Source organism: Poecilia reticulata, chromosome 9, assembly GCF_904066995.2.
Source record: "Poecilia reticulata chromosome 9, P_reticulata-male-v2, whole genome shotgun sequence".
Taxonomy (NCBI): Eukaryota; Metazoa; Chordata; class Actinopteri; order Cyprinodontiformes; family Poeciliidae; genus Poecilia; species Poecilia reticulata.
The window spans coordinates 33131899-33157359 of record NC_088838.1 but is presented as its reverse complement, the minus strand read 5'-3'; the positions used below and the strand labels follow the sequence as shown (position 1 = coordinate 33157359).

At 38.7% G+C, this 25461-nt stretch overlaps 1 protein-coding gene and 1 pseudogene across 3 annotated transcripts in view; both read left to right on the top strand.

The window, feature by feature from the left end:
- Nucleotides 1-3759: 3759 nt before the first annotated feature.
- LOC145552883 (zinc-binding protein A33-like) lies at nt 3760-5722 on the top strand (annotated as a pseudogene).
- A 6365-nt stretch (nt 5723-12087) lies between these two features.
- The window catches only part of dapk1 (death-associated protein kinase 1), a 72642-nt gene continuing 59268 nt past the window's right edge, over nt 12088-25461 (top strand). Inside the window, exons 1-2 of one of the 3 annotated variants that reach the window (XM_008419394.3) lie at nt 12088-12355; nt 12950-13132. In XM_008419394.3, the coding sequence (XP_008417616.2) occupies nt 13071-13132 (62 nt within the window). In that variant the 5' untranslated portion in view covers nt 12088-12355; nt 12950-13070. Of the gene's footprint in view, nt 12356-12413; nt 12539-12949; nt 13133-25461 lie in introns of those variants that run through there. The other 2 variants (XM_008419395.3, XM_081610957.1) reach the window with 2 other exon arrangements.

Sequence of the window (25461 nt, the reverse complement as noted above, 5' to 3'; positions counted from 1 at the left end):
GATCTGTTGTTATTACCCTTCCATTGAGAGAACACTTTAGCTGGTTGGGTGGTGAAGAGCCGGTTAATCCTCCTGGCTTCATTCTCTCTTGTGTATCTCTTTAGGCGGCTGGCCAAGGCTTGGAGCCTTTGTTTGGCAGTTTCGAGTGCTTCAGGTATGGGCATCTGGCTGTACTTCTTGAGCTCTGACAGTTGGCTCACCTCTAACCATCTTTCCCATGGTGGGTATTGGGTCTTCTCATGGCCAAGCATCTCAAGGATCACTGATGCCGAGTTGTATATTAGCTCATTGGTTTCTGTTATGGTGGTGGGTCATCTGCATTCTCTTGGCTGATAATGCTTCAAGATCTGAGTCTTCCTCAGGGAGTTGCGAGTTTCTCTTTCATTGCATGATTCAATCTTCTGTGTTCTATGTTCATTACTTCTGGTCTTCTCAGTTGTAGTTGCTCGGGTTGTCTGGTGTTCATTCAGCCTGTTTCTCTCTAGGTTTGGCAGTTAGTGTTGACTGGGGATGTTGAGCTAACCATTCCTCCCGCAGTCTTTGCATATAACCCCTCTGACTAGGGTTCTTGAGTAGTAGCATTCCAACAGATTCATGTTTTCACCTCTCGCCCATTTCCGTCTTGTTCCACTTTTCATCAGGGTGCTCTGGTTCCCAGCACCTGACGCAGACCTTGTTTGAACAGTTTTTACCAACTGAACAAGACCTGTTTGACGTCTGAGCCGGCATGTCGTGCTTATTTGTGTCTCTCATGGTATGAGGTAGGCTATATAGCTCCAAGGGTCTTGCCTAAGGACCCACACTGACAGCTCAATGTCACCGTTGTAACTTTTTGCCCCAGCCCCAGCCTGGCATCAAACCCGGGTCTCCCGGGTGGAAGACTGGTGACTTACTATATATATATATTGTCACATCTACTGAGAATAAATCTACTGTATTTATTCTCAGTAGATATGGTCTCAACAAACCCATGGCACTTCCAACAATATTATTTTACCTTTTATCTGGAAATAGTGTCTGTTTATTCTTGCCATACAGTCCTCTGTATTAATTATTGATCGAAAGGTCTTGCCATACCAGTTTATTCCTCTGTATTTACTTTAGTTTCTTAGTTTATTCTTGCATTTTGTTCTTCATTCATTTCCATTTAGTTTCCTTTGATAAGTTTTATCCTCTCTTGGTTTATTGCTATGTCCACTTTAGTTTCTTTCCTGTTGGTAGATTTATTTGATCATTTATTGATGCTATTCACCACCAGTGATCTTCACTCATCACCTGCTGCTCCGCCTAATCGTCATGTGTTTCACATCATGTGTTGATTTTTTCACTGTTTAGCGTCAGATTCTGTTTTTATGCCATAATTCACATCTAGTTCGTCGCTCCGTTTTATGTCCCGCTTCTCCAGAGTTTAGCGCAATGTGCGCCTTGGGGTTTTTTTTTTAACCCCCTAAGGTGCAGGGCGTTCGAGAAACATATCGATGGGGAAAAGGCAAACTGACATAAACCTTTTAAAACAACAGAAACAATTTTCGGTATTCTGATTATTGAAATTTAAAAGTGCTGTGTTGTTCTATCACACCCGTTTCATACCGGACCACTTACAGCACCGTGTTAACGCTATAAAATGAACGCTCTCTATCGAGGTATCACCCATGGAGGGATTTCTTTATTTAAATGGGTTCATTTTTCAGAGGGATAAAAAGTCAGGGTATTGTGATTTTAGTAATTACATGTTTATAAGAGCGACTTTCTGTTCTCCTTCCATGGAAGCGGGCAGCAACCAGACGGACAATAAAACACTTTTTAATATAAGTTGCTGCTTTGACATGATCACAGAACTGCCAAAACATATGTACAAAAATCCTCAATAAAACATAAAATATTTAAAATCAGACACCAGACAAAGTGAATCACAGCAACGTCATCAGCCGGTGTAACGCTGAGCTGATGCGGTGAAGCTACCAGTAGCAGGAGCGGAGCTGCGCCATGAAGCTACAAACACTGAACAGAAGAAGAGCTGCCATCAATACAGCTGCAGCCAAGCATGATTTAATGTTACACAAGACAGTTTTACCAAGTTGCTCAAAGTCTAAACTGGTATTGTTGTGCATTTAAGGTGTAAAGTTTACATTCGACCAAACGCCCCCCAAAGGCATCCCAGCGCCCCCCTTTTGTAAAAATGTCCGCCAGCGCCCCCTGCCGTCCTCAGAACGCCCCCTGGGGGGCGGTACCGCTAGTCTAATTCATCAGGAACTTACTGTAAAAGTTACATTTTTATTAGAATTAAATTCAATCTTGTGGAAAAGTTTCTACACAATTATATACAAATGCTTCCAGAAAATGTACTGAATATAAACAAAATATTAAAGATCTTTAAAAAGCATGATGGACGACGGAAGATAGGAAAGTTTTGTTTATTTTAGATTTGATTTATCATCTGTTACTTTATCTGACTGCTATAGGCTGCAACTATATACACTAAATATAAACTTATTAGACCAACAGAGTCAACAGTAAAGTTCTGCTTTATTATGATAAATATCAGATAATTATTTAAATACCAACACCTGGTTCACCATGTCTGTCTTATATTTGTTGACATTATTTCTCACTGCAATATTAAATGTTTTAGAAAGAAAAGACTGAAATGTCATTTTAAAAAACATTTTAATTTTAATGCCAAACAATTTGCTGAGATATAAATAATATTATTTTTTCATTAGCAGGATAGAAAAGTCAACTGGAGTCAATTTCTGTTATGATTCAAAGTAGAAAAACGGCTATGGATTTTATTTGTCTATTTATTATAATTTAAATCCTTTAAAGTTGAAAACTTTAAACATTCAGTTTAGTGTCAGCAGAGGCAGGAAAAATATTTAGATTCTTTCTTCATATGAATGTTTAATATTATTGATCTGTAATAAAATCCATCAACTGTCACAGAAGTTATTTGTTTCCCTGAATATTGGAATAAAGGAATCAACAATGTCCTCACAGCGCCACCTGCTGGAGACAAATATTCACTGCAGAGATAAATATCATTTTCATCATTTTATTGAATGAACACTTCACTGATACTGCAGAATGAAAAATCCACTGCAATGAACAAAACTGAAGTCAGTCAGTGAGACATATTGATGTCAATCAGAAAAACTTTGATGGAGTTTTACCAACAATAATAAAATAATAACTAAAATGATTAAAGCAGGGTGTCAAACTGCAGTCCTTAAGGTCTGCTGTCCTGCAACTTCTAGACGTTCCTCTGCTGCACCACCTGAATATAATAATTAGGTCATTATCAAGGCTCTGGAGGCCTGATCTACACTAGGAGGAGGTAATGAAGCCGTTTCATTCCAGAGTTTTTGTATCTGTGGCTCATCTAAAACCTGCAGGACAGCAGAGGACTGGAGTTTGACACACCTGGGTTAAAGATTTTCTCTGATTGGCAGAAAGTCCCAAGATAAAATAAACTGAAATATCATGTTTTAAAATTTCACTTAGTTTCTTTACTTTTTTGATAGATATTAAAAGTTAGTGCTCACTATTATTTGTAAATATTAAAAGTAAAAAGCGTGAATGTAACTTTGTTCACATATTTAACTCGACTGACTCAAAGTAGAGGGCAGGAGGCAAGAATCACATTTATTTTAAGTTAATTAGAAAACTTAATGGATTCATCAGACATGAATAAATTCAGCAACAAATGATTTTTAAATTACATAAAGTTTTGTTGAAAATGATGGAGCTCACTTTAATACACTGAAGATAAAAATGTTCAAATATTTTATGGTGAATATTCACTGAATATCAACTCTATGGTTATTGTTTCTAGTGATTCAGCAAATGATTTGTGTTTCTTCTTGAGTTATAAAACAGTTTGATTATTAAAATGTAAGGCAGTTTTTTACCAACTGAACAAGGAAGTTAAACTGCAGTAAAAGAAGCTCAGAGTTCACCAGGAAGAGATACACAATAACCTTTGACTGGAAACGTCACTGAGAAGAAAATGAAAGTATTTTAACTGAGCTGAACGGAGCTGAGACGCCATAACAGGGAGGAGATCTGAGCTGAAACACGAAGGTTTACTGGAATTTAAAGAAAAACCTACAGAAACTTTGACCTGGTGAGTTCTGGTTCTGGAGGATTTCAGTCCAAAATGGCTGAAAACACTGCTCTGTTTGAAAGTTTCCTGAGCTGCCATGTTTGTTCAGAGACGTTCAGAGATCCTGTGTCTCTGAGCTGCAACCACAGCTTCTGTTCAAGCTGCCTGCAGAAATTCTGGGAACAAACTGGAAACAAGAACTGTCCCATCTGTAAAAGAAGATCTTCTAAGGAACCAGGAATAAACTTCACTCTGAAGGAACTGGCTGATTCTTTCACTGGAAGACAGAAACCTGGATCATCAGAGACAGAAACAGGAGCAAAGCAGCTGATGGTCTGCAGGAAACACCAAGAAGACCCTAAACTGTTCTGTGAAGACGAGCAGAGAGCTGTGTGTTCTGTCTGTGACTTTTCTCTCCACCAGAGTCACAAAGTGGTTCCTGTTGAACAAGCAGTCAGAGATCTGAAGGAGCAGCTGGAATCGGACTTAAAGTCTCTGCAGGACAAGAGGAAGAAACACAAACAAGTGGAGAAAACATACGATGATGTGGTTCAACACTCCAAGGAGCAGCTGCTGTCCACAGAGAGACAGATCAGAGCAGAGTTCAACAAGCTCCACCAGTTCCTGAGAGAGGAAGAGGAGTCCAGACTGGCAGCTCTGAGGGAGGAAGAGGAGCAGAAGAGGAAGACTATCATGGGAGAGATGAAGAGGATTGAGGAGCAGATCTCCTCTCTGTCAGACAGCATCTCTGCTGTGGAAGAAGAGCTGCAGAAAGACAACGTGTCGTTCCTCAGCAGCTATAAAGCCGCTCAGAGCAGAGCCAGAGGTCAGAGGTCACTGCCAGATCCACAGCTGGTCTCAGGAGCTCTGATAGATGTGGCCAAACACCTGGGCAACCTGTCCTTCAGAGTCTGGGAGAAGATGAAGGACCAGGTGAAGTTCAGCCCCGTCATTCTGGACCCAAACACAGCAGAAGAGATCTCTCTACCTGTCTGATGATCTGACCAGAGTGAGATATGGAGACACATGGCAGCAACTTCCTGATAATCCAGAGAGAAACACTAAATATGCCCATGTGTTTGGTTCTGAGGGCTTCAGCTCAGGGAAACACAGCTGGGAGGTGGAGGTGGGAGATCATCCCTACTGGGCTTTGGGTTTGGTTAAAGAGTCTGTTGACAGGAAGGGAGAGACACTTGCTTCACCAAAGAATGGAATCTGGTGTTTATGGCATGGTGATGGAAAATACACTAATGGTGTTGGTCAGACTCTGTCAGTGAATCAGAGTCTCCAGAGGATCAGAGTCCAGCTGGACTATGACAGAGGGGAGGTTTCCTTCTACGACTCTGAAGACAAGAGTCACATCTACACTCACAGAGACACTTTCACTGAGAAACTATTCCCTTATTTCAGTGTTGGAAAATCTGCTGATGCCAAAACATCTGAGATCAAAATCCTCCAAGCTAATATTTCTGTTTAAAGTTCAAAGTTGTATATTTTAATTCTGTGAATCATTTTTCAGTTTTTAATCAAAGTCTCTCAATTTGAATTCAGACCAACTTTCCTTTTAAATGCTTAATAAATATCCATGATCTTTTGAAAGTTTTCAACTTTTATTTGAAATTAACAATAGAAATAGATCACTAAAATATCTTGATTTTTAATATTTCTGTTGAAATGTGTATAACATAGTAATTTGATTAACATTTGTCTTCAGTTTGTCTTTGAAATTTCATGGGAAATATAAAAATGTTCATGATTCATGTTCAGACTAGATCCAATATTTAATCATCTTTATCCAAACACTTCTGACCACATTTCTTCATATTATATTTAATTTCAACAAAAATTATTATTTTTAGCTTGTTTTTGTAAAAACTGTTAAGTTCAGAAAAGGAAACAAATATTTTTACAAATTATTAACTGGATTTTCTTGTAATTCTTGTTTTTAATTGTTTAATGATTCATTTTAGCAGAAAAACCTTTATAAATAAACATTCAGATTTACTTTTCTCTGTTTTCTGTTCACTGATATGATTTTTCTGTTCTTCTATCTAAAACTGATTTCTATAAGATTTAAACTGTTGCTGTTGAAAATCGTCTTTGTTAACTTTAAACGTTTATTTATCGCTTTAACATGTTTATTTTTATTTGGCTGTTGAATAAAACTCTGTGGTTCACTGAGTTTTAAATGACATTACAAACACAGGAGGCTGGTATATTAGATGTTTATGGTGATCAAAAGCTTTGAATCTCAAAAGGTTTTATTTCCTGAACATTTAACAGAATCAGTTTATTTCTGATTGCAGATTTTGTATAAAAACAGAACATTTCAGTTCTGTTGTTTCTGAGCCACTAGAAACTTTCTGCTGAGCAGATCCACCATCTAAATGTGTGAAGCTGTTGATAACAATGTTTTTATATCTGCTTGTTTTCATTATATTACAACAGGATTCAGAGAATAACATCAAAAACCTGCTTCATCTTTCATACAGATATAAAAATAATGAGACAAAACCTCAATATGCAGCTTCCTGCTTGTTGTTTCAGTGAGAACATGTCTGATGGTAAAGAGACACTGAACTGAACTGAACTGAACTGAACTGAACTGAACTGTTTCCTGCTGCAGAATGGATAACCTTCAGTCTTCAGGTATTTTCTATGTATAAATTATTTGAACTTGTTATTGACCTGCAGCTTCTGCTAACAAAGTTTTGGAGAAATTATTTTCTTTGAAAGATTTGTGATGAACAGAGAAGGAAAACGTTAATTTTGATGTCCTCACAGCGCCACCTGCTGGACACAAATACACACAGCAGAGATGAATCTATTATCACTGATCAGTCAGCAAAACCACAGAATTAGAAATGGATGTTCTGCTAAACTCTGTTACTTCAGGATGAAGACATGGGAAGAAAGAGCTGAGAACAATCAGGGTTTAAACGTTTGAAGGTTAAAGGTCATGTTAGGACACAAAGAAAGACTTCAGAGTCAAGAGAAGAGCAGACAAACCTCCTGATTCTGTTCTCCACATCTGAGTCTCTTCCAGAGTTTCCTGGTTCTGCTGCAGCCCGGATCCTTCAGTTTGGACCTCCAGCCCTGTAGATGGTTCCTGTGAAGGATCACAAAGTAAAGTGACCGACTCGGTCCACTGACTGGATGTTCTGATCTCTGGATCATCAGGTTCCTGCAGGAATTGTTCTGTTCAATAAAGTCCAAAACCAGCTCAGATCCTAAACTGGTTTTTCTCCTGGATCAACAACAAATATGTGACAGGATGGATTTGCAGTTAACTGGACAGTAATTTATTCAAATGTTCTGATTCAGCTCCGCAAATAGTTTATTTAAAGAGCTTTAAATGAAAACATGCAACAAAACAGACATTAAGAATATTTGTTTATTTAAAATTATTCAAATACATTTAGTTACATTTGGTGAAGCAAACTGAATTTTCTCTGGGTTTTATTTTAATTTCTGTTTCTCTTTATCATCTCCTTCATGTTTTTAGTAAAATATTCTGTGTTGATAATATTAATCATGATTCTGTTAGGAAATCACAGCTTATTTATAAACTGGAGGAAAATAAAAGAATGAATAAAATATTTAGTGATTAATCTAAACAACAACTGATGTTTGATATTTCTGATGTTTGGGTTTTGACATTATTGAATAATGAAAACTATATATGTTTTAAATTCATTCTAAATTAAACTTTTTTATTTCCAGGCAAAAGAAATTTAGTAAAAATCCTGTTTTTCTTATTTATGTATATTTACAAGAAAGTGGATAATGAGAGGAAGACATGCGGTAAAGATCATCAGACCGGGACTCGAACAGTGGGCTGTGCTCCACCGCTGCACCACCTCTCCACTCCTTACATCTTAATCATTTTCAAGATTTATGGATTTTGATTTGTAATGAACGACCAAAGTTGACTTATCTTGGTCTTAAACTATAAATTTAAGATCAACAGAAACCATTTGAAATGTTATTTTTGTAAATTTTGTATAAAAAATATTATTTTATGAATGTTTTGACTTTGGTGTATTTTCAAATTGTTAGTTGGAAATGTAGAAAACTGTCAGGATCATCGTTTTTGAAGTGGATCAAATATTTCATCAGTTCTGATCCAATAATTTCTTCCATTTAAACAAGGATGATTATTTTAGTATGTTTCTAACTCTGCCTTATAAAACTGTTAGCAGAAGTTCAGAAAGGACACAAAGAGGTTAGATTACTTATTTCTAGTATCCGTCTTGTTTTTATTTGTGGTAACGATTCGCTGCAGGCAGTTTTATAATTCATGTTGAGCTTCAAATCGCAAAGGTTTAATTTTCTGAAACTTTCATCAGAATTGTTTCTTTTCACCACTGGGTTTCAGATAAAGGCAAAATTTTTCTAATGTCAGTTTTGTTGTTTCTCAAAAACCAGGAAACTTTCTGCTAAAAAGATCCAAAACCTAAATGTGTGAAACAGTAAATAGGGTTTTTTTTAAATATCTGCCTATTTCACATTATTTAACAACAGACAGGATTCGGTGAATAACATAAAATAAGCTGTGGTTCATCTTTCAAACACAAATAAAAATGTAAACACTGTGAGAAAACCCTCAATATGCAGCTTCCTGGGCTCTACCTGTAATTTAGTGAGAAAATGTCTTATCGAATGCTTGACACTCACTGTCAACTTGACAGTGTGATGTCCACAGTGTTCATCCCACTGTGGACATTTTAAGTTTAAGCAATGATCAGGGGTCACAGGGTCAATGACTTCCATGTTTTTCCTCCATACGGTGGAGAATCCTGTAGAAACTGTACCCAGACCATGAGGACTGGTGCCGGTGGCAGCCCATGGAAAATAAAGAGCTTTGGATCATCAACCTGCAGTTCAGTTGAACCTCAACAATGAGTCCAATCTCCTCTGTCATCACCAGGATCTTCAGGAGAGTTTGCTCTGTTGTTGGTTTGATTTTATTCTTCCTCTTTAAACTGGAGGAGAGAGAATTGAGTCTGCATCATCACTGATGTTTTCAATAAATATGATTCATTTCTGCTGTGTGTATTTTTGTCACAGCATAGAGACAAAAACATTTTGGCTTAGCTTTGATGGCATAGATCAAACCACCGGTCCAGCACAGCCACTCTCCCCTTTACACCGTCTATAGCCGAAAACTTCAAGAAAACGACTCGGCAGCTAAATACTGTTAACTCAAACGGCCTTTCTGACCGTTTTAATGCTCGTTTAACCTCCCGGCACCCCGTCCTGCACCTGCTTGGCTAGTGTGGCGGGAGCAGTGTGATAAGAATTGGGAACTTAAATTTAAAAGCACTATTTTAGTAAAGATAAAATTGGTTGCAATGACTCCACTAAAAAGTTACCTTTAAGGCACACAGACCCGTTACAGATGAGGCTTGAGACAATCTCACAATTCAACAATTGTATTTATTCCACTGTTAACCTTTCCTGCTCAGTCTGCTGACCGTGGTCTGAGGCAGAGGAGATCTTTCTCCAGGGCCGAAGGGGAGTCTCTACTTCGGGGTTAACTCCCTCACACGCCTTGAACATGAACCAGGCGGTGGCACGGAGATGGTTGGAGGTTAACTTTTAATAACTCCAGCTAACAGGCGAAATCTGCACACACTTTTCTTACGGTCGTCGTCTACACTCTCTCCGCCACACACACCGTCTCTCCCTCGCTCCTCAACATGCGGGTTTTTAGTATGCAGCGCCCCCTTTAGACCGGAGGACAACTGGCACACATCTCGTTCACCCACACACAGCATACACACAACTCACTGAGCTAATATCACATAGAGTGGAGGCACTTCCCGCAACACAATTGTTTGTTTAATCAAAAATACTAGTCTAAAATCACTCACACATTAAAAGTCAGTTCTAGCACAACTCAGGAGTGAAATTCGGGGTAGTGTCCTAAAAAGAAAAATCAGCCACACTGGACGAGTGATAGGAACCAGCTTTACGTCGACCAGGACGACAGGTAGGCAGCCGACAGATTATCCCGCTGACAGGCGGACCGCCAGTCGGGGACAAGCAGAACAGCAGGCAAACAGTCAGTCAGTCGGCCAAGGACAAACATCAGCGGCACTGAGCTCTTTATGCAGAGCCTCTAATAGCTGCTAACAAAAATAATAAACCAAGGGTCCAGTCCTGGAGAGCTACCGTCCTGAAACCTTTCGATGAATCTTTACTCCAACAGACCTGCTAACCAGCCATTAATTTGATTCAGGTGTGTTAATTGGCGCGGGGAAGCATCTGAAAGTTGCAGGATAGCAGCTCTCTGGACTTGAGCTCCTCTGTACTGAACAGTCAGGGGTATCCAAACAAATAAACTTACGTTAAATTGATGCTCTTGCGCAAACAGAAAGTTAATGATTTCATAAAAAAATAAATCTAAATCAAAAACATGATGGTCTTAACATGGAACTTACATTGTTTTGTTTTTTTAATAAATCTTTATTGAGATACAGAATACATAACAGAATAAATACAGCATACATTGTGGTTTAATGTCCGCCAGTGAGTTACAAACATTGAGACAATACATAACCATTACATTGCATCAATACATTAAAGAAAGAACAAAAAGAGCATGTTTTAATAGCTTTGGGGAACTTACCTTGTTACGATAATACTTTATTATGGAAAGTACTTTTTCTTTCTGTTTAATATTGTCTTTAAATGCTGGTTCTCTAAGATGCAAATACAAGTAAAATGTCTTGCCTAGGAAAAAAACTGTATTGTACAATTATTTTGCGGTAGTTTACTGCCAGTCGTCAGTCTTGATGGTGACAAGAGAAGAAGACATCAAACTGACAATATCCTACCGTATTTTGGAATAACAGTATGTTACTGCTGGAATTCCACCGTAAATTTACAGCCATTTCTAAGAGTGCATCTAATGCCGAGATGGACTCAAAACCTTCCGTGATCGAAGAGTTCAGAAACAATATGAAATGGGGAGAGAGGGAAAGCTATCTATTAACTGATTAAGTCATGTTTTAGATTGTTCTTGAAAAACTAATCACTCACGGCTGATTAATGGGTGCACTGATGGCTGCACAATGAACCCATTGATTCTTTACAGCAGTCAGCCGCTCCTCTCTCTTGCAGGTAACCCTGCTAAACCTTTTAGGGGTACGCAGTACCCTGCCGTACCCCCCTACTTTCACCCCTGCCTATATATATATATATATATATATATATATATATATATATATATATATATATATATATATATATATATATATATATATAAGCTCCCAGGCCTCTGGTAGAGGACCCGAGCTCAGAGGATGAAACAGACCACCCGCGGAGGGTGAGAAGGGAATTTTTTATATATATATATATATCTGCTCTTATCAGAAAAAAGTATTCCATGTTTCCAAAACCAAATGTAGGACCACAAGATTGTTGTACTGTAACGATACTGTAATAGGAATAGAAAAAATATTTGCATATAAAATTATATTTTAATTTCTGCTCATCTGTTTCTAACCATAAAAAAGGAAAAACGTAGTGCTATCTAAATTGTATTTTTAGATTTAGATGCAAAAATATATTTTTATTTTTTTACTAGCTTCTAATTATAAAATCTGATGATGATAATAATAATAATAATAATAATAATAATAATAATAATAATAATGCATTTTTTAAAATCATCTTCCTCTCGTGGCATTTATTCGGGGTAGCAAAGCAACTAGTAACAGCTACACAAAATACAATAATAACAATAACAATAACAATAAAAAAGGCCCCGAAAAACATAAACAAAACAAAAACGCTCTAATTCTATCTAAAATGCAGTAAAAGTGAAATCTCTGCTGCCCTCTTGCGGCTACACCTGCTCCTACACTCCGCACAAGGCTGATGCATTTATGTAACGACAAAAAACCTGACATTTTTGTCTTCCTAATTCTTCCACGCATTTTGGATAGCATACAATTCACCCTGAGCACAGCGGCTCTTTCTGATTAACATTAAGACCTACCTCTTTACTGATAAGAAGCATCGTGACGTATCCGCAGTTTACAATCAACTTGCCGTTCCCCCTGCCCCCACATTTCCCACAGAACGCGAAGGCGTCACCAGGAGTAGCCTGCTTCACATTGTTAACGTTGATTTCTCCCGTTCCAGCCAGCATTTGTCTTCCGTGAGCCAAACCTGGGTCACCGCCTCCCGCAAAACGCCTGAAATCTCGGCTTCATTTGGCAGCGGGACTCACACCGGCACACCGTAAGATACTTTATTCAGTTCCCATTAAATTTGTCTCAGTTTCGGGGACCAAAAAGGGGCGGTGATGGTCAGAAGCTAAGCGTTTATGTTGATTTTTTTCGGACTGCAGTGTGGGGTTGAATAAAACGTTACAGGGCAGCTGCTGCTCGTGGTTTTATATGGAGAACAGCTACAATGTTTCAGGTTTGTACTGTTTTTATGACACGTTTTACAGTTTTTATCCGCTTACAGTTTGGGGTTAGACACCTGTCCGGGTCGTAATTTGTAAGAAATGACTCAAACAGTCATTTTCCTCCCTGGACTCGTAGCTTAGCTGGTTTCCCATGGCTACACCAAGCTCCCCATGGGTGGTTTGTTTTCCACTCTGAACCGGTGACGATGTGATATGAATTTCTCTTAAAATGGGCTCTTTTATGCAATACTTAAGGAGAGAAAAACGAGGGGAACAATAGCGGGTCGTGGGGGTCCGGGTGGACGGATCGCAGGTTCATCGCTCAGCCCGTTTGGGGGATCCCATTGTTTCCGATTCCAAACGTCTCTGACCGGGTCACTTACTTTCCTGTTCCCCCTTCTGATGTCTTTCACATGCACCAGACAGCCACAGCTATGAGGAAGACCGGTGTCCGGGTCCCCGGGCCGACCGGAGGCTGGTAGGGATGGTGCCGCTGTGAGAAGCCGTTCAGAGACGCCAAGAGGACCGGAGTGCCTGGACAACATGACTGTTTTCAACCCGGACAATGTGGAGGAATTCTACGAAATTGGAGACGAGCTGGGCAGGTGAGTGCTGCTGGGGTTTTTTAAATTTATTTTTAAGCGTGTTATTGGTGTGTGTGTGTGTGTGTGTGTGTGTAAACTTCCCCTTTCTAAGACTGAGGCGTGTGCTGTTGTTGAAAACACCCCGGATTTTTCTGTACTAGTTTGCAAACTGATGTTGTGCATGTTTTACAGCTACATGATGTGTCTCCTTATTAAAAAAATACATATATGTTCTTATACACATTTGTTAAAACTCACAGTACAAGATGATCAGAGTTACCAAAGTAAAAGTAGCACAACTTCAACATATTTTTCCTCAAGTAAAAGTAAAAAGTAGCCGTGCAAGAAGTTATTCAAGTAAGAGTAAAAAAGTATTTGGGAAAAAGTATTTGGGAAAAAGTCTACTCAAGTACTGAGTAACTACTCAGTACTTGAGTAGACTTATTGATCAATCATTGAGTAATGATTGATCAACTTATCAATCACTTAATATTCAAAAATGACATCATCAGGCAGACCAAAAACGTAAAGTTAAGTGTAAATTTAGGTATTTTAAGTACAAAAATAACAATCTAAATAACAAATATATATAATGACAAATATAAATAACAAAATCAGCCAAAATAAATATTTTATTTCTGAATAAAATATTTCTTAGGAAACCGTTTTTGAGCCTTTCCTTACTTTCTTAAAAGTTTGCATCAAATAAATTTGGGAAAAACATTGGAACCCTGAAGATCAGCAGGAAATCTGATGTAGGAAGTTTCCATGTCTGGACCAACGTAGATTAAAGAAATTAAAAACTGATATTTCTTAGTTTTGAAGGTTTTTGTGGTTGGATTGAATGCGACCGCTGAGGTGATGTTTGACTCACGGCTTGACGCTGCAGCACAGGTTGAACCTGGAAGCGGATCTTCTGTCGGTTCTGTTGTTTGTCCCTCAGCGTTTTGGTAATAATCAAGCCGTTTTCTGCCGTTTCTCACCGGCTGCCTCACCATCCTGCTCCAGCAGCCGAGACGATCTGGAGCGTTACGTAATGGGACCCAGTTCTGGCTCCGCTCCAGCACTGGATCCCAGTGCTGCTGCACATCCCACACTTTCTACTGCTTCATCCACCGCAAGATATTTTTACAAACTTTTACTAATAGCACATTTCGCTGGCCGATAAATTTCCCCAGAAGTTATTGCAACAAACGATAATATTGTTGTTTTGAGACCATTTTTGAGTAAAATTTATCATGTGATTAATTGATTTATTGTTTATTGCGACTATTTATTACGGTATATTTTTCTAAGGGACAGAAATTTCTTCTTGGGTTTAAACAGCTGAGCGGCACAAAGATGGTGACTTTAAAAATGCTGGAAATATCACTAAGTTTAAAGCCAAAATGATTCAGACCTCTGGTAGATTTATGTTCACGTTGCACCAACTGAGCCTGTCACAATAATCAGTCAGTCACATGGTGAATTAAAATGAGGTAGAGTTACCTGGACTAAACCCACACCTGAAATCTGAAAGGAATAAAAGAGAAAATTTAAAAACTGCAGACACTTTTGCTCTTTTGATTTTCTGAAACATTTCCCAGAAAGTTTTTTTTAATATCTCTGTTTCCCTTTGCTTGTTGTTTAAATCAGAAAAGGTCTTTGACCTAATTTTGGCTAATTGTAGTGGGAAGTTTCTGTTTAACTCACCAACATGACCACAGATTTCACCCGGGACTTTCTACAGACTTATTTATTTATAAAATGTCTCCTGATTTACCATCTGAAGATTATTATGTTTTTATCTTTTTTACTCCTAAAATTGCAAAAGTCCTCTGTGTTGAACCAATCAGATGAGTTAAAACCAGGTTGAAGAACACAGAAGTCGTTTTATTTTAATTCTTTTTGCCGGATCTGTTTCAGAACAGCGGTACTTTCCAAGTTTGGAGCCAAACAGGAAAAGGAAAAAAAAGCAAATCTTTATTTAGAAAAAGAGAGAAGACAACAGTCTTGCTGTGTTTACAAAATCCTCTCCAGAGTTTTTGAACTTTCTGACCTTTCAGATGAGCCAGGAGTTAATAATGAAAGCCAGAGAGAGAGAGATCTGACTCTGGCAGGCCTCGGATTTTTGCCTATTTGCTTTGGCAAAATGAGGGATTTTAGGAAATCAGCCAAGCGGTGACTTTATCCTGACACTGATCCTGGCTGCTTACGAGCTGCATGGCGGAGACGCCGATTAGCCAGGCGGAGCGGCAGCCATGCAGCTGCAGGATCTTTGTTTTTCCTTTTAACCTTTTCAGTCTGATCTGCTCAGCGTTTTTAAAATGGCTTTTCCAGCTTCTGGTGTTATTGGTAAAGTCCTTCAAATCTTCACAACATTCAAAATCTTGTATGTATTATTTTACAATCTTTTCAGGTTTTATGCAGGTTTCTTTCTCTATTTATTCAGTCGAGCATAAAAGCTAAAGCACAAAATCTCACCATTATTAAAATAATAAAATATAACTCTTCTTAGTGTCTATTTTTTTAGATATTTGCACCAGTTTCTAGTTAAATTAATTTGACTTCAGATAAGACTAACTTACAAGTAACTTTTCAGCAAGATACAAGTTTTTTTTGTCAGTAATTTTTTATTTTTCCTTTATAAGAAGGGAAAATGTTAAATAAAATAATCCAGTGGAACTGATAGTTTTTCACCAACATAAATGAAATGCTGGCTGAAAATAGCACTTCATTAATATGTCTTGCTAAAAAATTACTTGCAAGTTTTCTTATTCCAGTTATCAGTTAAGATATTTGCACTAGAAACTAGAGAAAAATACTCTGTTTATTGAAATTGTGCAAAATGAAATGTCTGTTACCAGAACTGCAGAAATTGCAGGATGAAAAATGAAAGTGTTAATTTTCCCCGTCCTCTGAGTTTGTGAAGGACTGTAATCGTCTCTCGGACGCCCGACCGCACACTGATCTCTCTAATGGAGTCGCAAATTGGCAGGAAATTCTCACTCCTGGCTGAGAACAGCAGGGAACAAGTGAAGGGTCTCCAGCCTCAGACTGGCGATCAGGTGAAGGTGAAGCATTACTGGACGGTTAGAGGCTTAATGGCACCGGCAGATAAAAACACTCTGCTCTCTGCCAGACCTTTTGAGATCACCTCAGCTATTAACCAGTCCCTCCAGGATGTTGCCTTGTTTTTTTTGTGATTGTTATGGCCTAAGAGTTCATTCACTCCAGCCCAGATTAGTTTGCTTTAACCTGTAGTTCATTTGTCTAGAAAGTCTGGTTTGTTTGTGGAGGTGTGAATGTGAATTGAACTCTGATTCAGACTCAACCTCGGTCTGGGTTCAGTTGAAGTGAACTCTGGTTTGGTTTGAATCCATATGTGAACGCAAAGCGGACCGGAGGCCGCTCCAAATGCAGGGCATTCTGGGTAAATGCAACCAACTCAAACGTGTTAGCCTAGCTCTGGCGGGAGAAATGACTCGTGTTTTTTTTTTACCAAAGATAAAGGATAAATCTTCCAACAGCTTAAATCTGACACCACTCCGTTTTTGTTTACGTTTTGTGAAGGAAGTTGGGCTCAGTGTCTTCTTTCGAGATTTTGTCATTTCCTTCAGGGGTTTTTGGTGCAGCGCCCCCAGAGGCGAGGAGGGGAACAGGTTGCTCAAAGGGTTTGGACCGTGTGACTCGGTGCAGAGAAAAAGAACCGCAGCTGCTGGAAATTGAACACATTTAGCAGTTTTTGGTCTCCAATCTAACAGAGTCTACTGGACTTTCAGGTGTGAAAACAGTCTAAAATTACTGATTTTGCGGCAAAGAGTTGCAGTCAAAGTCTTTGCCATAAGATGCTTTTCACCTCTTGAGGACAAAGTTCTCAAGAAGCGAAGGAGTTCAGCATCATTTCTAGCCTTTAATAACAGAAAGAGCCTCATCATTTCTATCATTCCCGACTCGCATTAATCTGATCAGATACATTTACTGTCTGGTGCTGGGAGATCGTCTCTTTCTCCTCGTTGTTTCAAGCTCTACTTACTCAGCTACTTCCTGCCGAATATTGAATCCGTGTGATTTGCCGTTCCACGGCTCAGTTTTACTCCCTGCATATATCTTCTTGCTGCTCTGCCTCGATCGTTAGTCTGCATTAATCCAGCCGCTCTGCTGCTCCACCAGGCTCTTGCATACTTGATGAGTCTTTTTGGTTTCCAGCCAAACGGATGAAAACGCAGAGAGTAACGCTGCAAAATTAACATAACATTAAGCTGAGACAGCATTTGGGTTATTCCTCTGCAAAAATCATCCCAAATAGAAACTTCTATGAATGCTAAACAGGATTATGTACACAACATCTTTTCAGTTTGGATTTTGAAACTAGAGGTGGAACTCGATTAAAATTGTAGGATGGAATTAATTAGTCACATTTTAATCAAAAACTATAGACAAAGGAAGGTTCTCAGTAAAACAGTTTTGGTGCTAAATATTTGAGTAAATAGGTTTATGAGCTCAACAACAAAGATATTAATTGTTTTTAATCTGTTGTTCAACCATCATATTGGTGCAAAATGTGTCAGGAACTCCTGATCATTCATGGAGATGTGAACTGTTGATGTTAGCGTTAGCATCTGTGCCAGTGCTACATGTTTAGCAGTGAGATGCTACTTTAGCGTGAATAGCTTCGCTGATAGGCTAACTCTTGTTAGCACAACTTGGTGTTGGCAAGATGGTGCATTTCAGATCGTTTTAAAAGCAGAAATTAACCCCCAGTGAGCCAAGAGAAGCGGTTTCATCATCCATTGCTGTTAGCGGATGCAGCTTGTGCGTCAGATTTATTGGCATACGGGAAACGCACAGATACAAAGGTTCTGTTCAGAGTATTCTATGTTTAAAAAAATGTAATTAATTTAATTAAAATCGTTGCAATTAATTAATCAAAATTAACTATTACATCCGCGTCACTGATTTAAAGGTTTCTTCTGTATTTTTGTCTTTAAGAAATCAGCAGAGTTTAGGATGTGTACAGTATGGTTTTTTTTTTTTTAACGGAGCTACACAAACACTCTGAGCAGCAGACGCTGCCCCGACTACTGACCTACATTTGCCCCCCACCTCCTCTCCTCTGTGGGTCACAGTGACGGGTGGAGGGGCAGTCTGGGACGGCCGTGATGAGGTCTGCCGCTCACCTCACCCACCCTCAGCTCTGCTGCTGCAGCTGCACCTTAAAGCCTGGTCCGGTTTAAACCAGGGGTGGACAAACGTTTTGTCACTTCGGCCAAAATCATCCTGTCAAAAGTAATTGAGATCACGCAAATAGCCGTCATCCAATTTTATTTAATTACTTTTTATTTTTAATTATTGTAATAGAGTGAAAACATAAATAGGATTTTGCACCTTTGCTGTATTAAGATTTTTCATAATAGTTTTCAAATGAATTTGGACTCAGTTGTAAGAACAGGTTTTGTGTCACTTTCTCTCAAACTGCTTTCTGTTTTTATCCAAGTTTAATAAATAATCAAAGCTGGTTTGGGTTCAGCAGACTCTGTTTGTCATGACGTGGTTCTAATGATGACATTTTGGTTATAAATAGACGAATACTTTGTGTCATACTTAACATTTTTCATTGAAACTAATTTGTATCATTCTGGACCTGAAGCTGAGGGCCACAAAAAAAACAGTTCAAGGACCAGAACTGGCCCCCGGACCGCACTTTGGACACCTCTAGTTTAAACCTCGTAATAGTAAAATGTTTTAAAACAATGAACGAATCAAACATGTTTATGATACTTTGGTGTTTGAAACGTTTTCAGTTGAATCTGATCGAGTCTGTTGGCTCGGAGTAAAGATCTGGTAAACGTACATGTTTGTGTTTTGCAAGCAGTTATTAGAGGATTCCTGGATCTGCTGGTGTTTGCAGTGATGCTGGTGAGGAGGCACAAACAGGAACATGTCCTGTTGAAACAACATGGGAGTGTTCAAACTCGCTAATCGTTTTGAAAAAGCCGGACTAGTTTGGGGTTTTGGCGTTAAACCAACGTTTACTCAGACGTGTCAGTTCAAAATGCTGGGAGCAAAACCTGCTGAGCAGCAGCAGCAGCAGCGTCATTTTCTGCAGGTTTAATCTCATTATGAGACAAACATCATTTTGACGTGAGGTTTGCTTCCTGTTCTGTTTGGAGAAGGACGGAGTCGGATTTTTGGTGTTTTCCAATTTGAGGAAATGTTTGTGTTTTTAAGGGTTTGCTGCCTGTTGCGTTCATTGACTTTCTGTTTTCTCCACCCATCCGTCCGTCTGTCAAACTGTCGGGTCATTTGTTTATGTTTCTATCATGCTATACATTTTTCTTTCCATTTGTTCCACTGTTTTATTCTGGCCATCTATGATTTTTGGAGGTGCAAAAAAATAATTACATTTATAGAAAATTGCAAATCTGAGTTCAGGGAATTCTGAATCGGTTCAAATTGCTCAAATTTATCTTAAAATGTGCTGAAGTTGTACGTCTTTGCTGCTCCATATTTCCATATTACACGTCCATTTTGAATATTTTTTTATTATTTATGAAAAAGCGAGACAGCAAAGCTAAATGGTAATTTAAGTTACAGAATGTTATTCTCAAATCTATTTTGTTTAAATGTAATTTGATGTAGTATTAAACCTTATAAAATAGTTTTAAATAGATGTTGTATTTGTCAGAATCTCCAGATCGTTTGAATAGGAAAATTAGTTTTTGAGTTGAAAATAGTGTAAAAACTGGAATCGTGTCGAGTTGCTTCACCTTGATGGATTTGCATCTGTAAACATTTCTCCATATTTCAGATTTAAATATCTGTCATCTTCAGAGGCATCAGCAGACATTCAGTAGTGAACTTTTACAGTTTTGGCTTAAAAATGTTATTTTAACTCTGCAAACTTGAAATCTGAATGTGAATAAAACCCGTTTGTGGTTTTGGGTTGCCAGTTGTTCGTTATCCATCCCGCTATAAAGATTTTTGATCTTTTCTGTTGGTCCTGTTGGTGTTTTCTGACTGAACTCACTCAGAAGAGTCCAAGAATGAGGAACTTTCAATTAATCTGCTGTAGATGGAGGATAATTGGATTCCTGCCATCTGTGTGAGCAGATAAATGGCAGGGATTTGGCAATGTGTGTGTGTGTGTGTGTGTGTGTGTGTGTGTGTGTGTGTGTGTGTGTGTGTGTGTGTGTGTGTGCGTGTGTGTGCGTGTGTGTGTGTGTGTGTGTGTGTGTGTGTGTGTGTGTGTGTGTGTGTGCGCGCGCGCGCTGAGGGTCATGTTGTTGGTGGAGAACGAGCTGCAGTCCTCTGTGGTCAATTAGAAGATTTCTGTGGGCAGTGAAACAAAAAAACTAAAGTTTTTTTATCTCTTGTCAATCATTTGCTTTTACAACTTTGCGCTTCTGTTGCAAGACCAACACAGTTGATAAAAAATAAACCTTTTAAATTTGAGCCTTTTTATGTCAAACCGCTGCTGCAGTCGGAAACGACAAGAATCAAAGCAAACATTACAGAGCTGCGATTAGCAAACCAACAATTTTATGGCTGAAAGGATTAATTGAGATCAATCGATTATTGAAATAATTGCCAACAAATGCATTAATAGATTGTTAAATTGAGTATACAGGCAGTAAAACAGGCAATTTGCTGAATAAACATGTTTAGAGCAGTAATTAAGACAAAACTGTACAAAAAATATATACATTTAAGAAAAAACTCTGCAAATATGTTTTACCCCAAACTCCCCAAGTTTATCTTCACCTGGTTCAAATTTTATACATTTAAGAAACAAAATGTAATAATTTTTTACCATCTAATTATCAACTGGTCAGTCTAAAAAATTCAGATTATCTCAACGCTCTGTTTTTTTTGGCAAGTGTGAACTAAAGGAATGCTGTTTTTGAGTTTAGGAAACATGTTGAGAAGGAACTGAATTATGTTTATTTAGGTCTTTTAATATGTTTCTAACACTGTAAGGAAGACTTACGTGGCTCAATAGAAAAAATCTGCAGAATTTCTTTAGCGGATAAATTGATTAATCGTCAGAATAATTATCGATAATTGCAGCTTTAGTTTGATTCTGTCAGAGGTCCAAACTAAAAAGTCGCCTTCCATCTAGCATTTGCTTCAGGAGAAGCTAAAAACTTAAACTCTGTTCGCTTTGAACATTCACGACGTCGCACTGGAGGGGAGAACATTTCCCTTTCGCGTCTGGATGTCGTCTCCTGCCAAGTTGTTATGAAGATGAAACCAGCTGTCAAATCGGCAGACGTCTCTGCAGAACCTTTCTGATCTGCTGCAGCCGCTGACGTTTCGTGAGTCATGACAGTTTTCCACCTCGAAACCTGCTGAATGTCAGTTTCAGCAGACATGGGGGCCCCGCGCTGCTAATACAGCTCAAAATAAGACACGGCGGCTCTTCTGTTTGCACAGATTTTATCATTTCACTTCACACAAGGATTCAACGGCAGAGTTGAAACCTGACATGCAGAGGAGTTCGTTCATATCTGAGGATACGGTCACTCAAACGGTGATGGACTTAAAGTTTTATCACGATATTTATATTTATTTTAGGTAACTGTATACCCCACAGAAATAAAATCCTGCTCTTGGAAAAACAAGCCTGTTTGTGATCTTTAGGACAGCAGTCAAATAAAACCGAGTGGTTTGTATCACTGATCTGCTCACTAACAGCATTTAATGAGAGTTTGAGATTTATTTACTTTTATTAATACTCTCATCGAACAAACAGTGGAGAAAATAGAAAAACCAACAGTTTGAGGGTTTTAAACGTCATTAATTAGATTTTATTGTGACAATAACAAGTCAAAATGTTTATAAGAAATTAATTAATACATTTACAGCAAATGACAAACTGTTAATAGTGGTAAAAAAAAACATAGTTATAAAAAGTCAGACCCATAAAAGCATTTAAAAGATGTAATTTAAAAACCGAATGCAGTTTTGATTATTTAGGATCTGTATAAATCCATTTCTAAAACAGTTCAGTGATGTTTGTTAATCACAAATGACCATTTTCATCCATAAAGTCCAGATTTCTGACTTCTTCTGGTATGAAGTCTGATTTCTACGCCAGCAACGTAAAATCAGATTAATTTTAGGTGAAAAGTTCGGAGTTTGGCTGCTCAGACTGTGGTGAAGTATTCAAATGTGGGTTACATAAAATAACACGTTTAAAGTTCTGCAGAAGTTTGTTACTTAAAGTCACTTGTAGCACAGCAGGGAAGCACAAATCAATCAGAGCGGTGCGAACTGATGAACAGGATGGTGAAAAAGAGTTAAACGGTTAAAATGAGCAAAATAGGATCAAACTCGCACAGCAACTCAACCCTGTTAGAAGAATCTAGTGAAGTTGAGCGGAAAGGTGCTTTTTGTTGGAAGTGCTGTTGATTTGTGTCTGTGAAAAGCAGCAGGTGAGTCTGAAACGTTTATTTCTGGAGGTGTTTGTTTAGCGTGTAAATAGACCTGTTTGCAGATCTGACCTCAGCCGACATCAGATCACAAAGACGCCGCAAAACCGGCGAGGCTGCGGAGCGAACAGTTTGTCTCCATACAGGAAGACGAACTGGACTTAAATTATGGGACTTTTTATTAATCAATCAATCAATCAAATTTTATTTGTACATCACATTTCAGCAGCAAGGCATTTCAAAGTGCTTTACATCATTAAAAACAAAAACACAGAGTAATAAACAATCAGATAAAAAGAAAAAAAAAGAAAAAAGTTAATAAAATAAAAATAATTAAAACCCCTTTTCTATCCCTTAGGACTTTAGTTGAAACGCCGTCAACTGGGACTCTAACCCTAATTTAGCCATAAGCAACTCTAACCAGGTGGGTTTTTAGTTGAGATTTAAAGGCTCTCACTGTTTCAGATGTTTTACAGTTTTCTGGAAGTTTGTTCCAGATTTGTGGTGCATAGAAGCTGAATGCTGCTTCTCCATGTTTGGTTCTGGTTCTGGGGATGCAGAGCAGAACCAGAGGATCTGAGGGGTCTAGACGGTTGGTACAGCAACAACAGATCTTTAATGTATTGTGGTGCTAAACCGTTCAGTGATTTATAAACTAACATCAGTATTTTAAAGTCTATTCTCTGAGCTACAGGGAGCCAGAGGAGAGACTTTAAACCTGGTGTTATGTCTCTATCTTCCTGGTTTTAGTGAGAACAGCAGCAGCAGCTTCTGGATCAGCTGCAGCTGTTTGATTGATTTATTAGTCAGACCTGTGAAGACGCTGTTGCAGTAATCAATGCGGCTAAAGATAAACACATGGATGAGTTTCTCTAGATCGCGCTGAGACATCAGTCCTCTAATCCTGGAGATGTTCTTCAGGTGATAGATGGATAGAAGGCTGACTTTGTGACTGTCTTAATGTGGCTCTGAAGGTTCAGGTCAGAGGTCATCACTACTCCCAGGTTTCGGGCTGATCGCTGGTTTTCAGTTGTAATAACTGAAGCTGTGCGTTGATTCTAGTTCGCTCATCTTTAGGTCCAAAGATAATAACTTCAGTTTTGTTTCTGTTCAGCTGGAGAAAGTTTTGGCACATCCACACATTGATCTGTTCCAAGCATCTATTCAGTGATTGGATGGGGTCAAAGGTCACCTGGTGACATCGTGATGTAGAGCTGTGTATCATCCGCGTAGTTATGGTAGCTAATCCTATGTCCTGGTATAACCTGAGCCAGTGGGAGAATATAAATATTGAAAAGAAGGGGTCCGAGGATTGAACCTGGGGGTACCCCACATGTGACCTTTGACCTCTCTGATTAGAAGTTTCCGATTGAAACAAAGAAATCCCTGTTCTTTATGTAAGATTCAAACCAGTTGAGCACTGGACTGCAGAGTCCGACCCAACTCTCCAGTAGATTCAGTAAAATGTCATGGTCAGCACTGAGGTCCAACAGAACCAGAACCAGCACTGCGGTTCTCCCACAGTCCGTATTTGTATGGATGTCATTGAACACTTTGACTAGGCCAGTCTCCGTGCTGTGGTGAGCACAAAAACCAGACTGGAAGGAGTCAAAGTGATTCATTATTGTTAGGAAGTTATTTAATTGTTTAAAAACTGTTTTTTCAATAATTTTGCTGATGAATGGGAGGTCAGAGGTCGGCCTGTAATTAGTGATTTGTCCAGATTGTTCTTTTTTTATCAGTGGTTTGATAACTGATGTCATCAGGGAAAACACCTGAGGAGAGCGATGAGTTTACTATTTGGATCAGATCAGTAGCAGGACTTTCTTAAAGAACTGAGTGGGTAGGACATCCAGACAGCAGGAACCGGAGCTTCACTGACTTATAATTTCTTCTAGGGTTTTATAATTTAGTAGTTGAAATTGGGTCATTTTTCCTGCATTTGTTTTATGTGGACACAGCATTGGTACTGGCTTTGGAGTGGATGAGCAGATTAATCCTCTGATCTTTTGAATTTTCTCTGAAAAGAAACTGGAGAACTTATTTCAGGCATTAGATTGAAGCTCAGGTGGCAACGTCACAGGAGGGTTGAGCCTGTCAACAGTGGCAAATAAAGCTCGAGCATTGTTAATGGTTTTGTTTATGACATCTGCAAAGAAAGCTTCTCTGGCATGTTTTAGTGTTGTGTGATAGATACGTAGTCTTTCTTTATAGATTTCATAATAAACGTGCAGTTGAGTTTTACGCCATCTCCATTCGGCCCTACGGCAGAGTTGTCTTGCAGATTGAACTGTTTGTGCATTTCTCCATGGAGATTTCTTCCTACCAGTCACAACCTTCACTTTAATGGGGGCAATGTAATCAATGATATCTGAAAGTTTGCACTGAAAATCATCCACCAACTTATCTATGTCATTATAGCTTAAGGACGAGGAAGAAGAGTAGATTTGATTAAATGTTTCTGCTGTGTTTTCTGTGAAAGTACGTTTTGTGATAGTAGCCGTTTGTCCACGTGGGTTAACGGATAAAGAGCTGTCAAAGATAACAGGAAGTGATGCGGCAGGCGACATCAGTTACAGAGACATTGGAAATATTGGTTACTGATAACCAGGTCCAGTGTGTGTCCATGAGTGTGTGTTGCTTGTTTGACATGTTGTGTTTGACCAAAACTCTCTAGTATATTACAGAGCTTTTTAACATTTCCCTCTTGCCCCATGCAATGACGGGATAAACGGCTTCAGACAGTATTAAATATTCGGGTCATATTTGTGACGTTTTCCTACCATCTAATTTTTTTTTGCTTTAGCAGAAACACGACTTGTCCTCCAGAAGACCAGTCGGCCCAAAACAAGCACTTATCTTCCTAATGGGCACCGGAGGGAGAATATTTATGTCCATATATTGATCTTTTCATTCTGCCTCTCCTTTCTGTTGAGT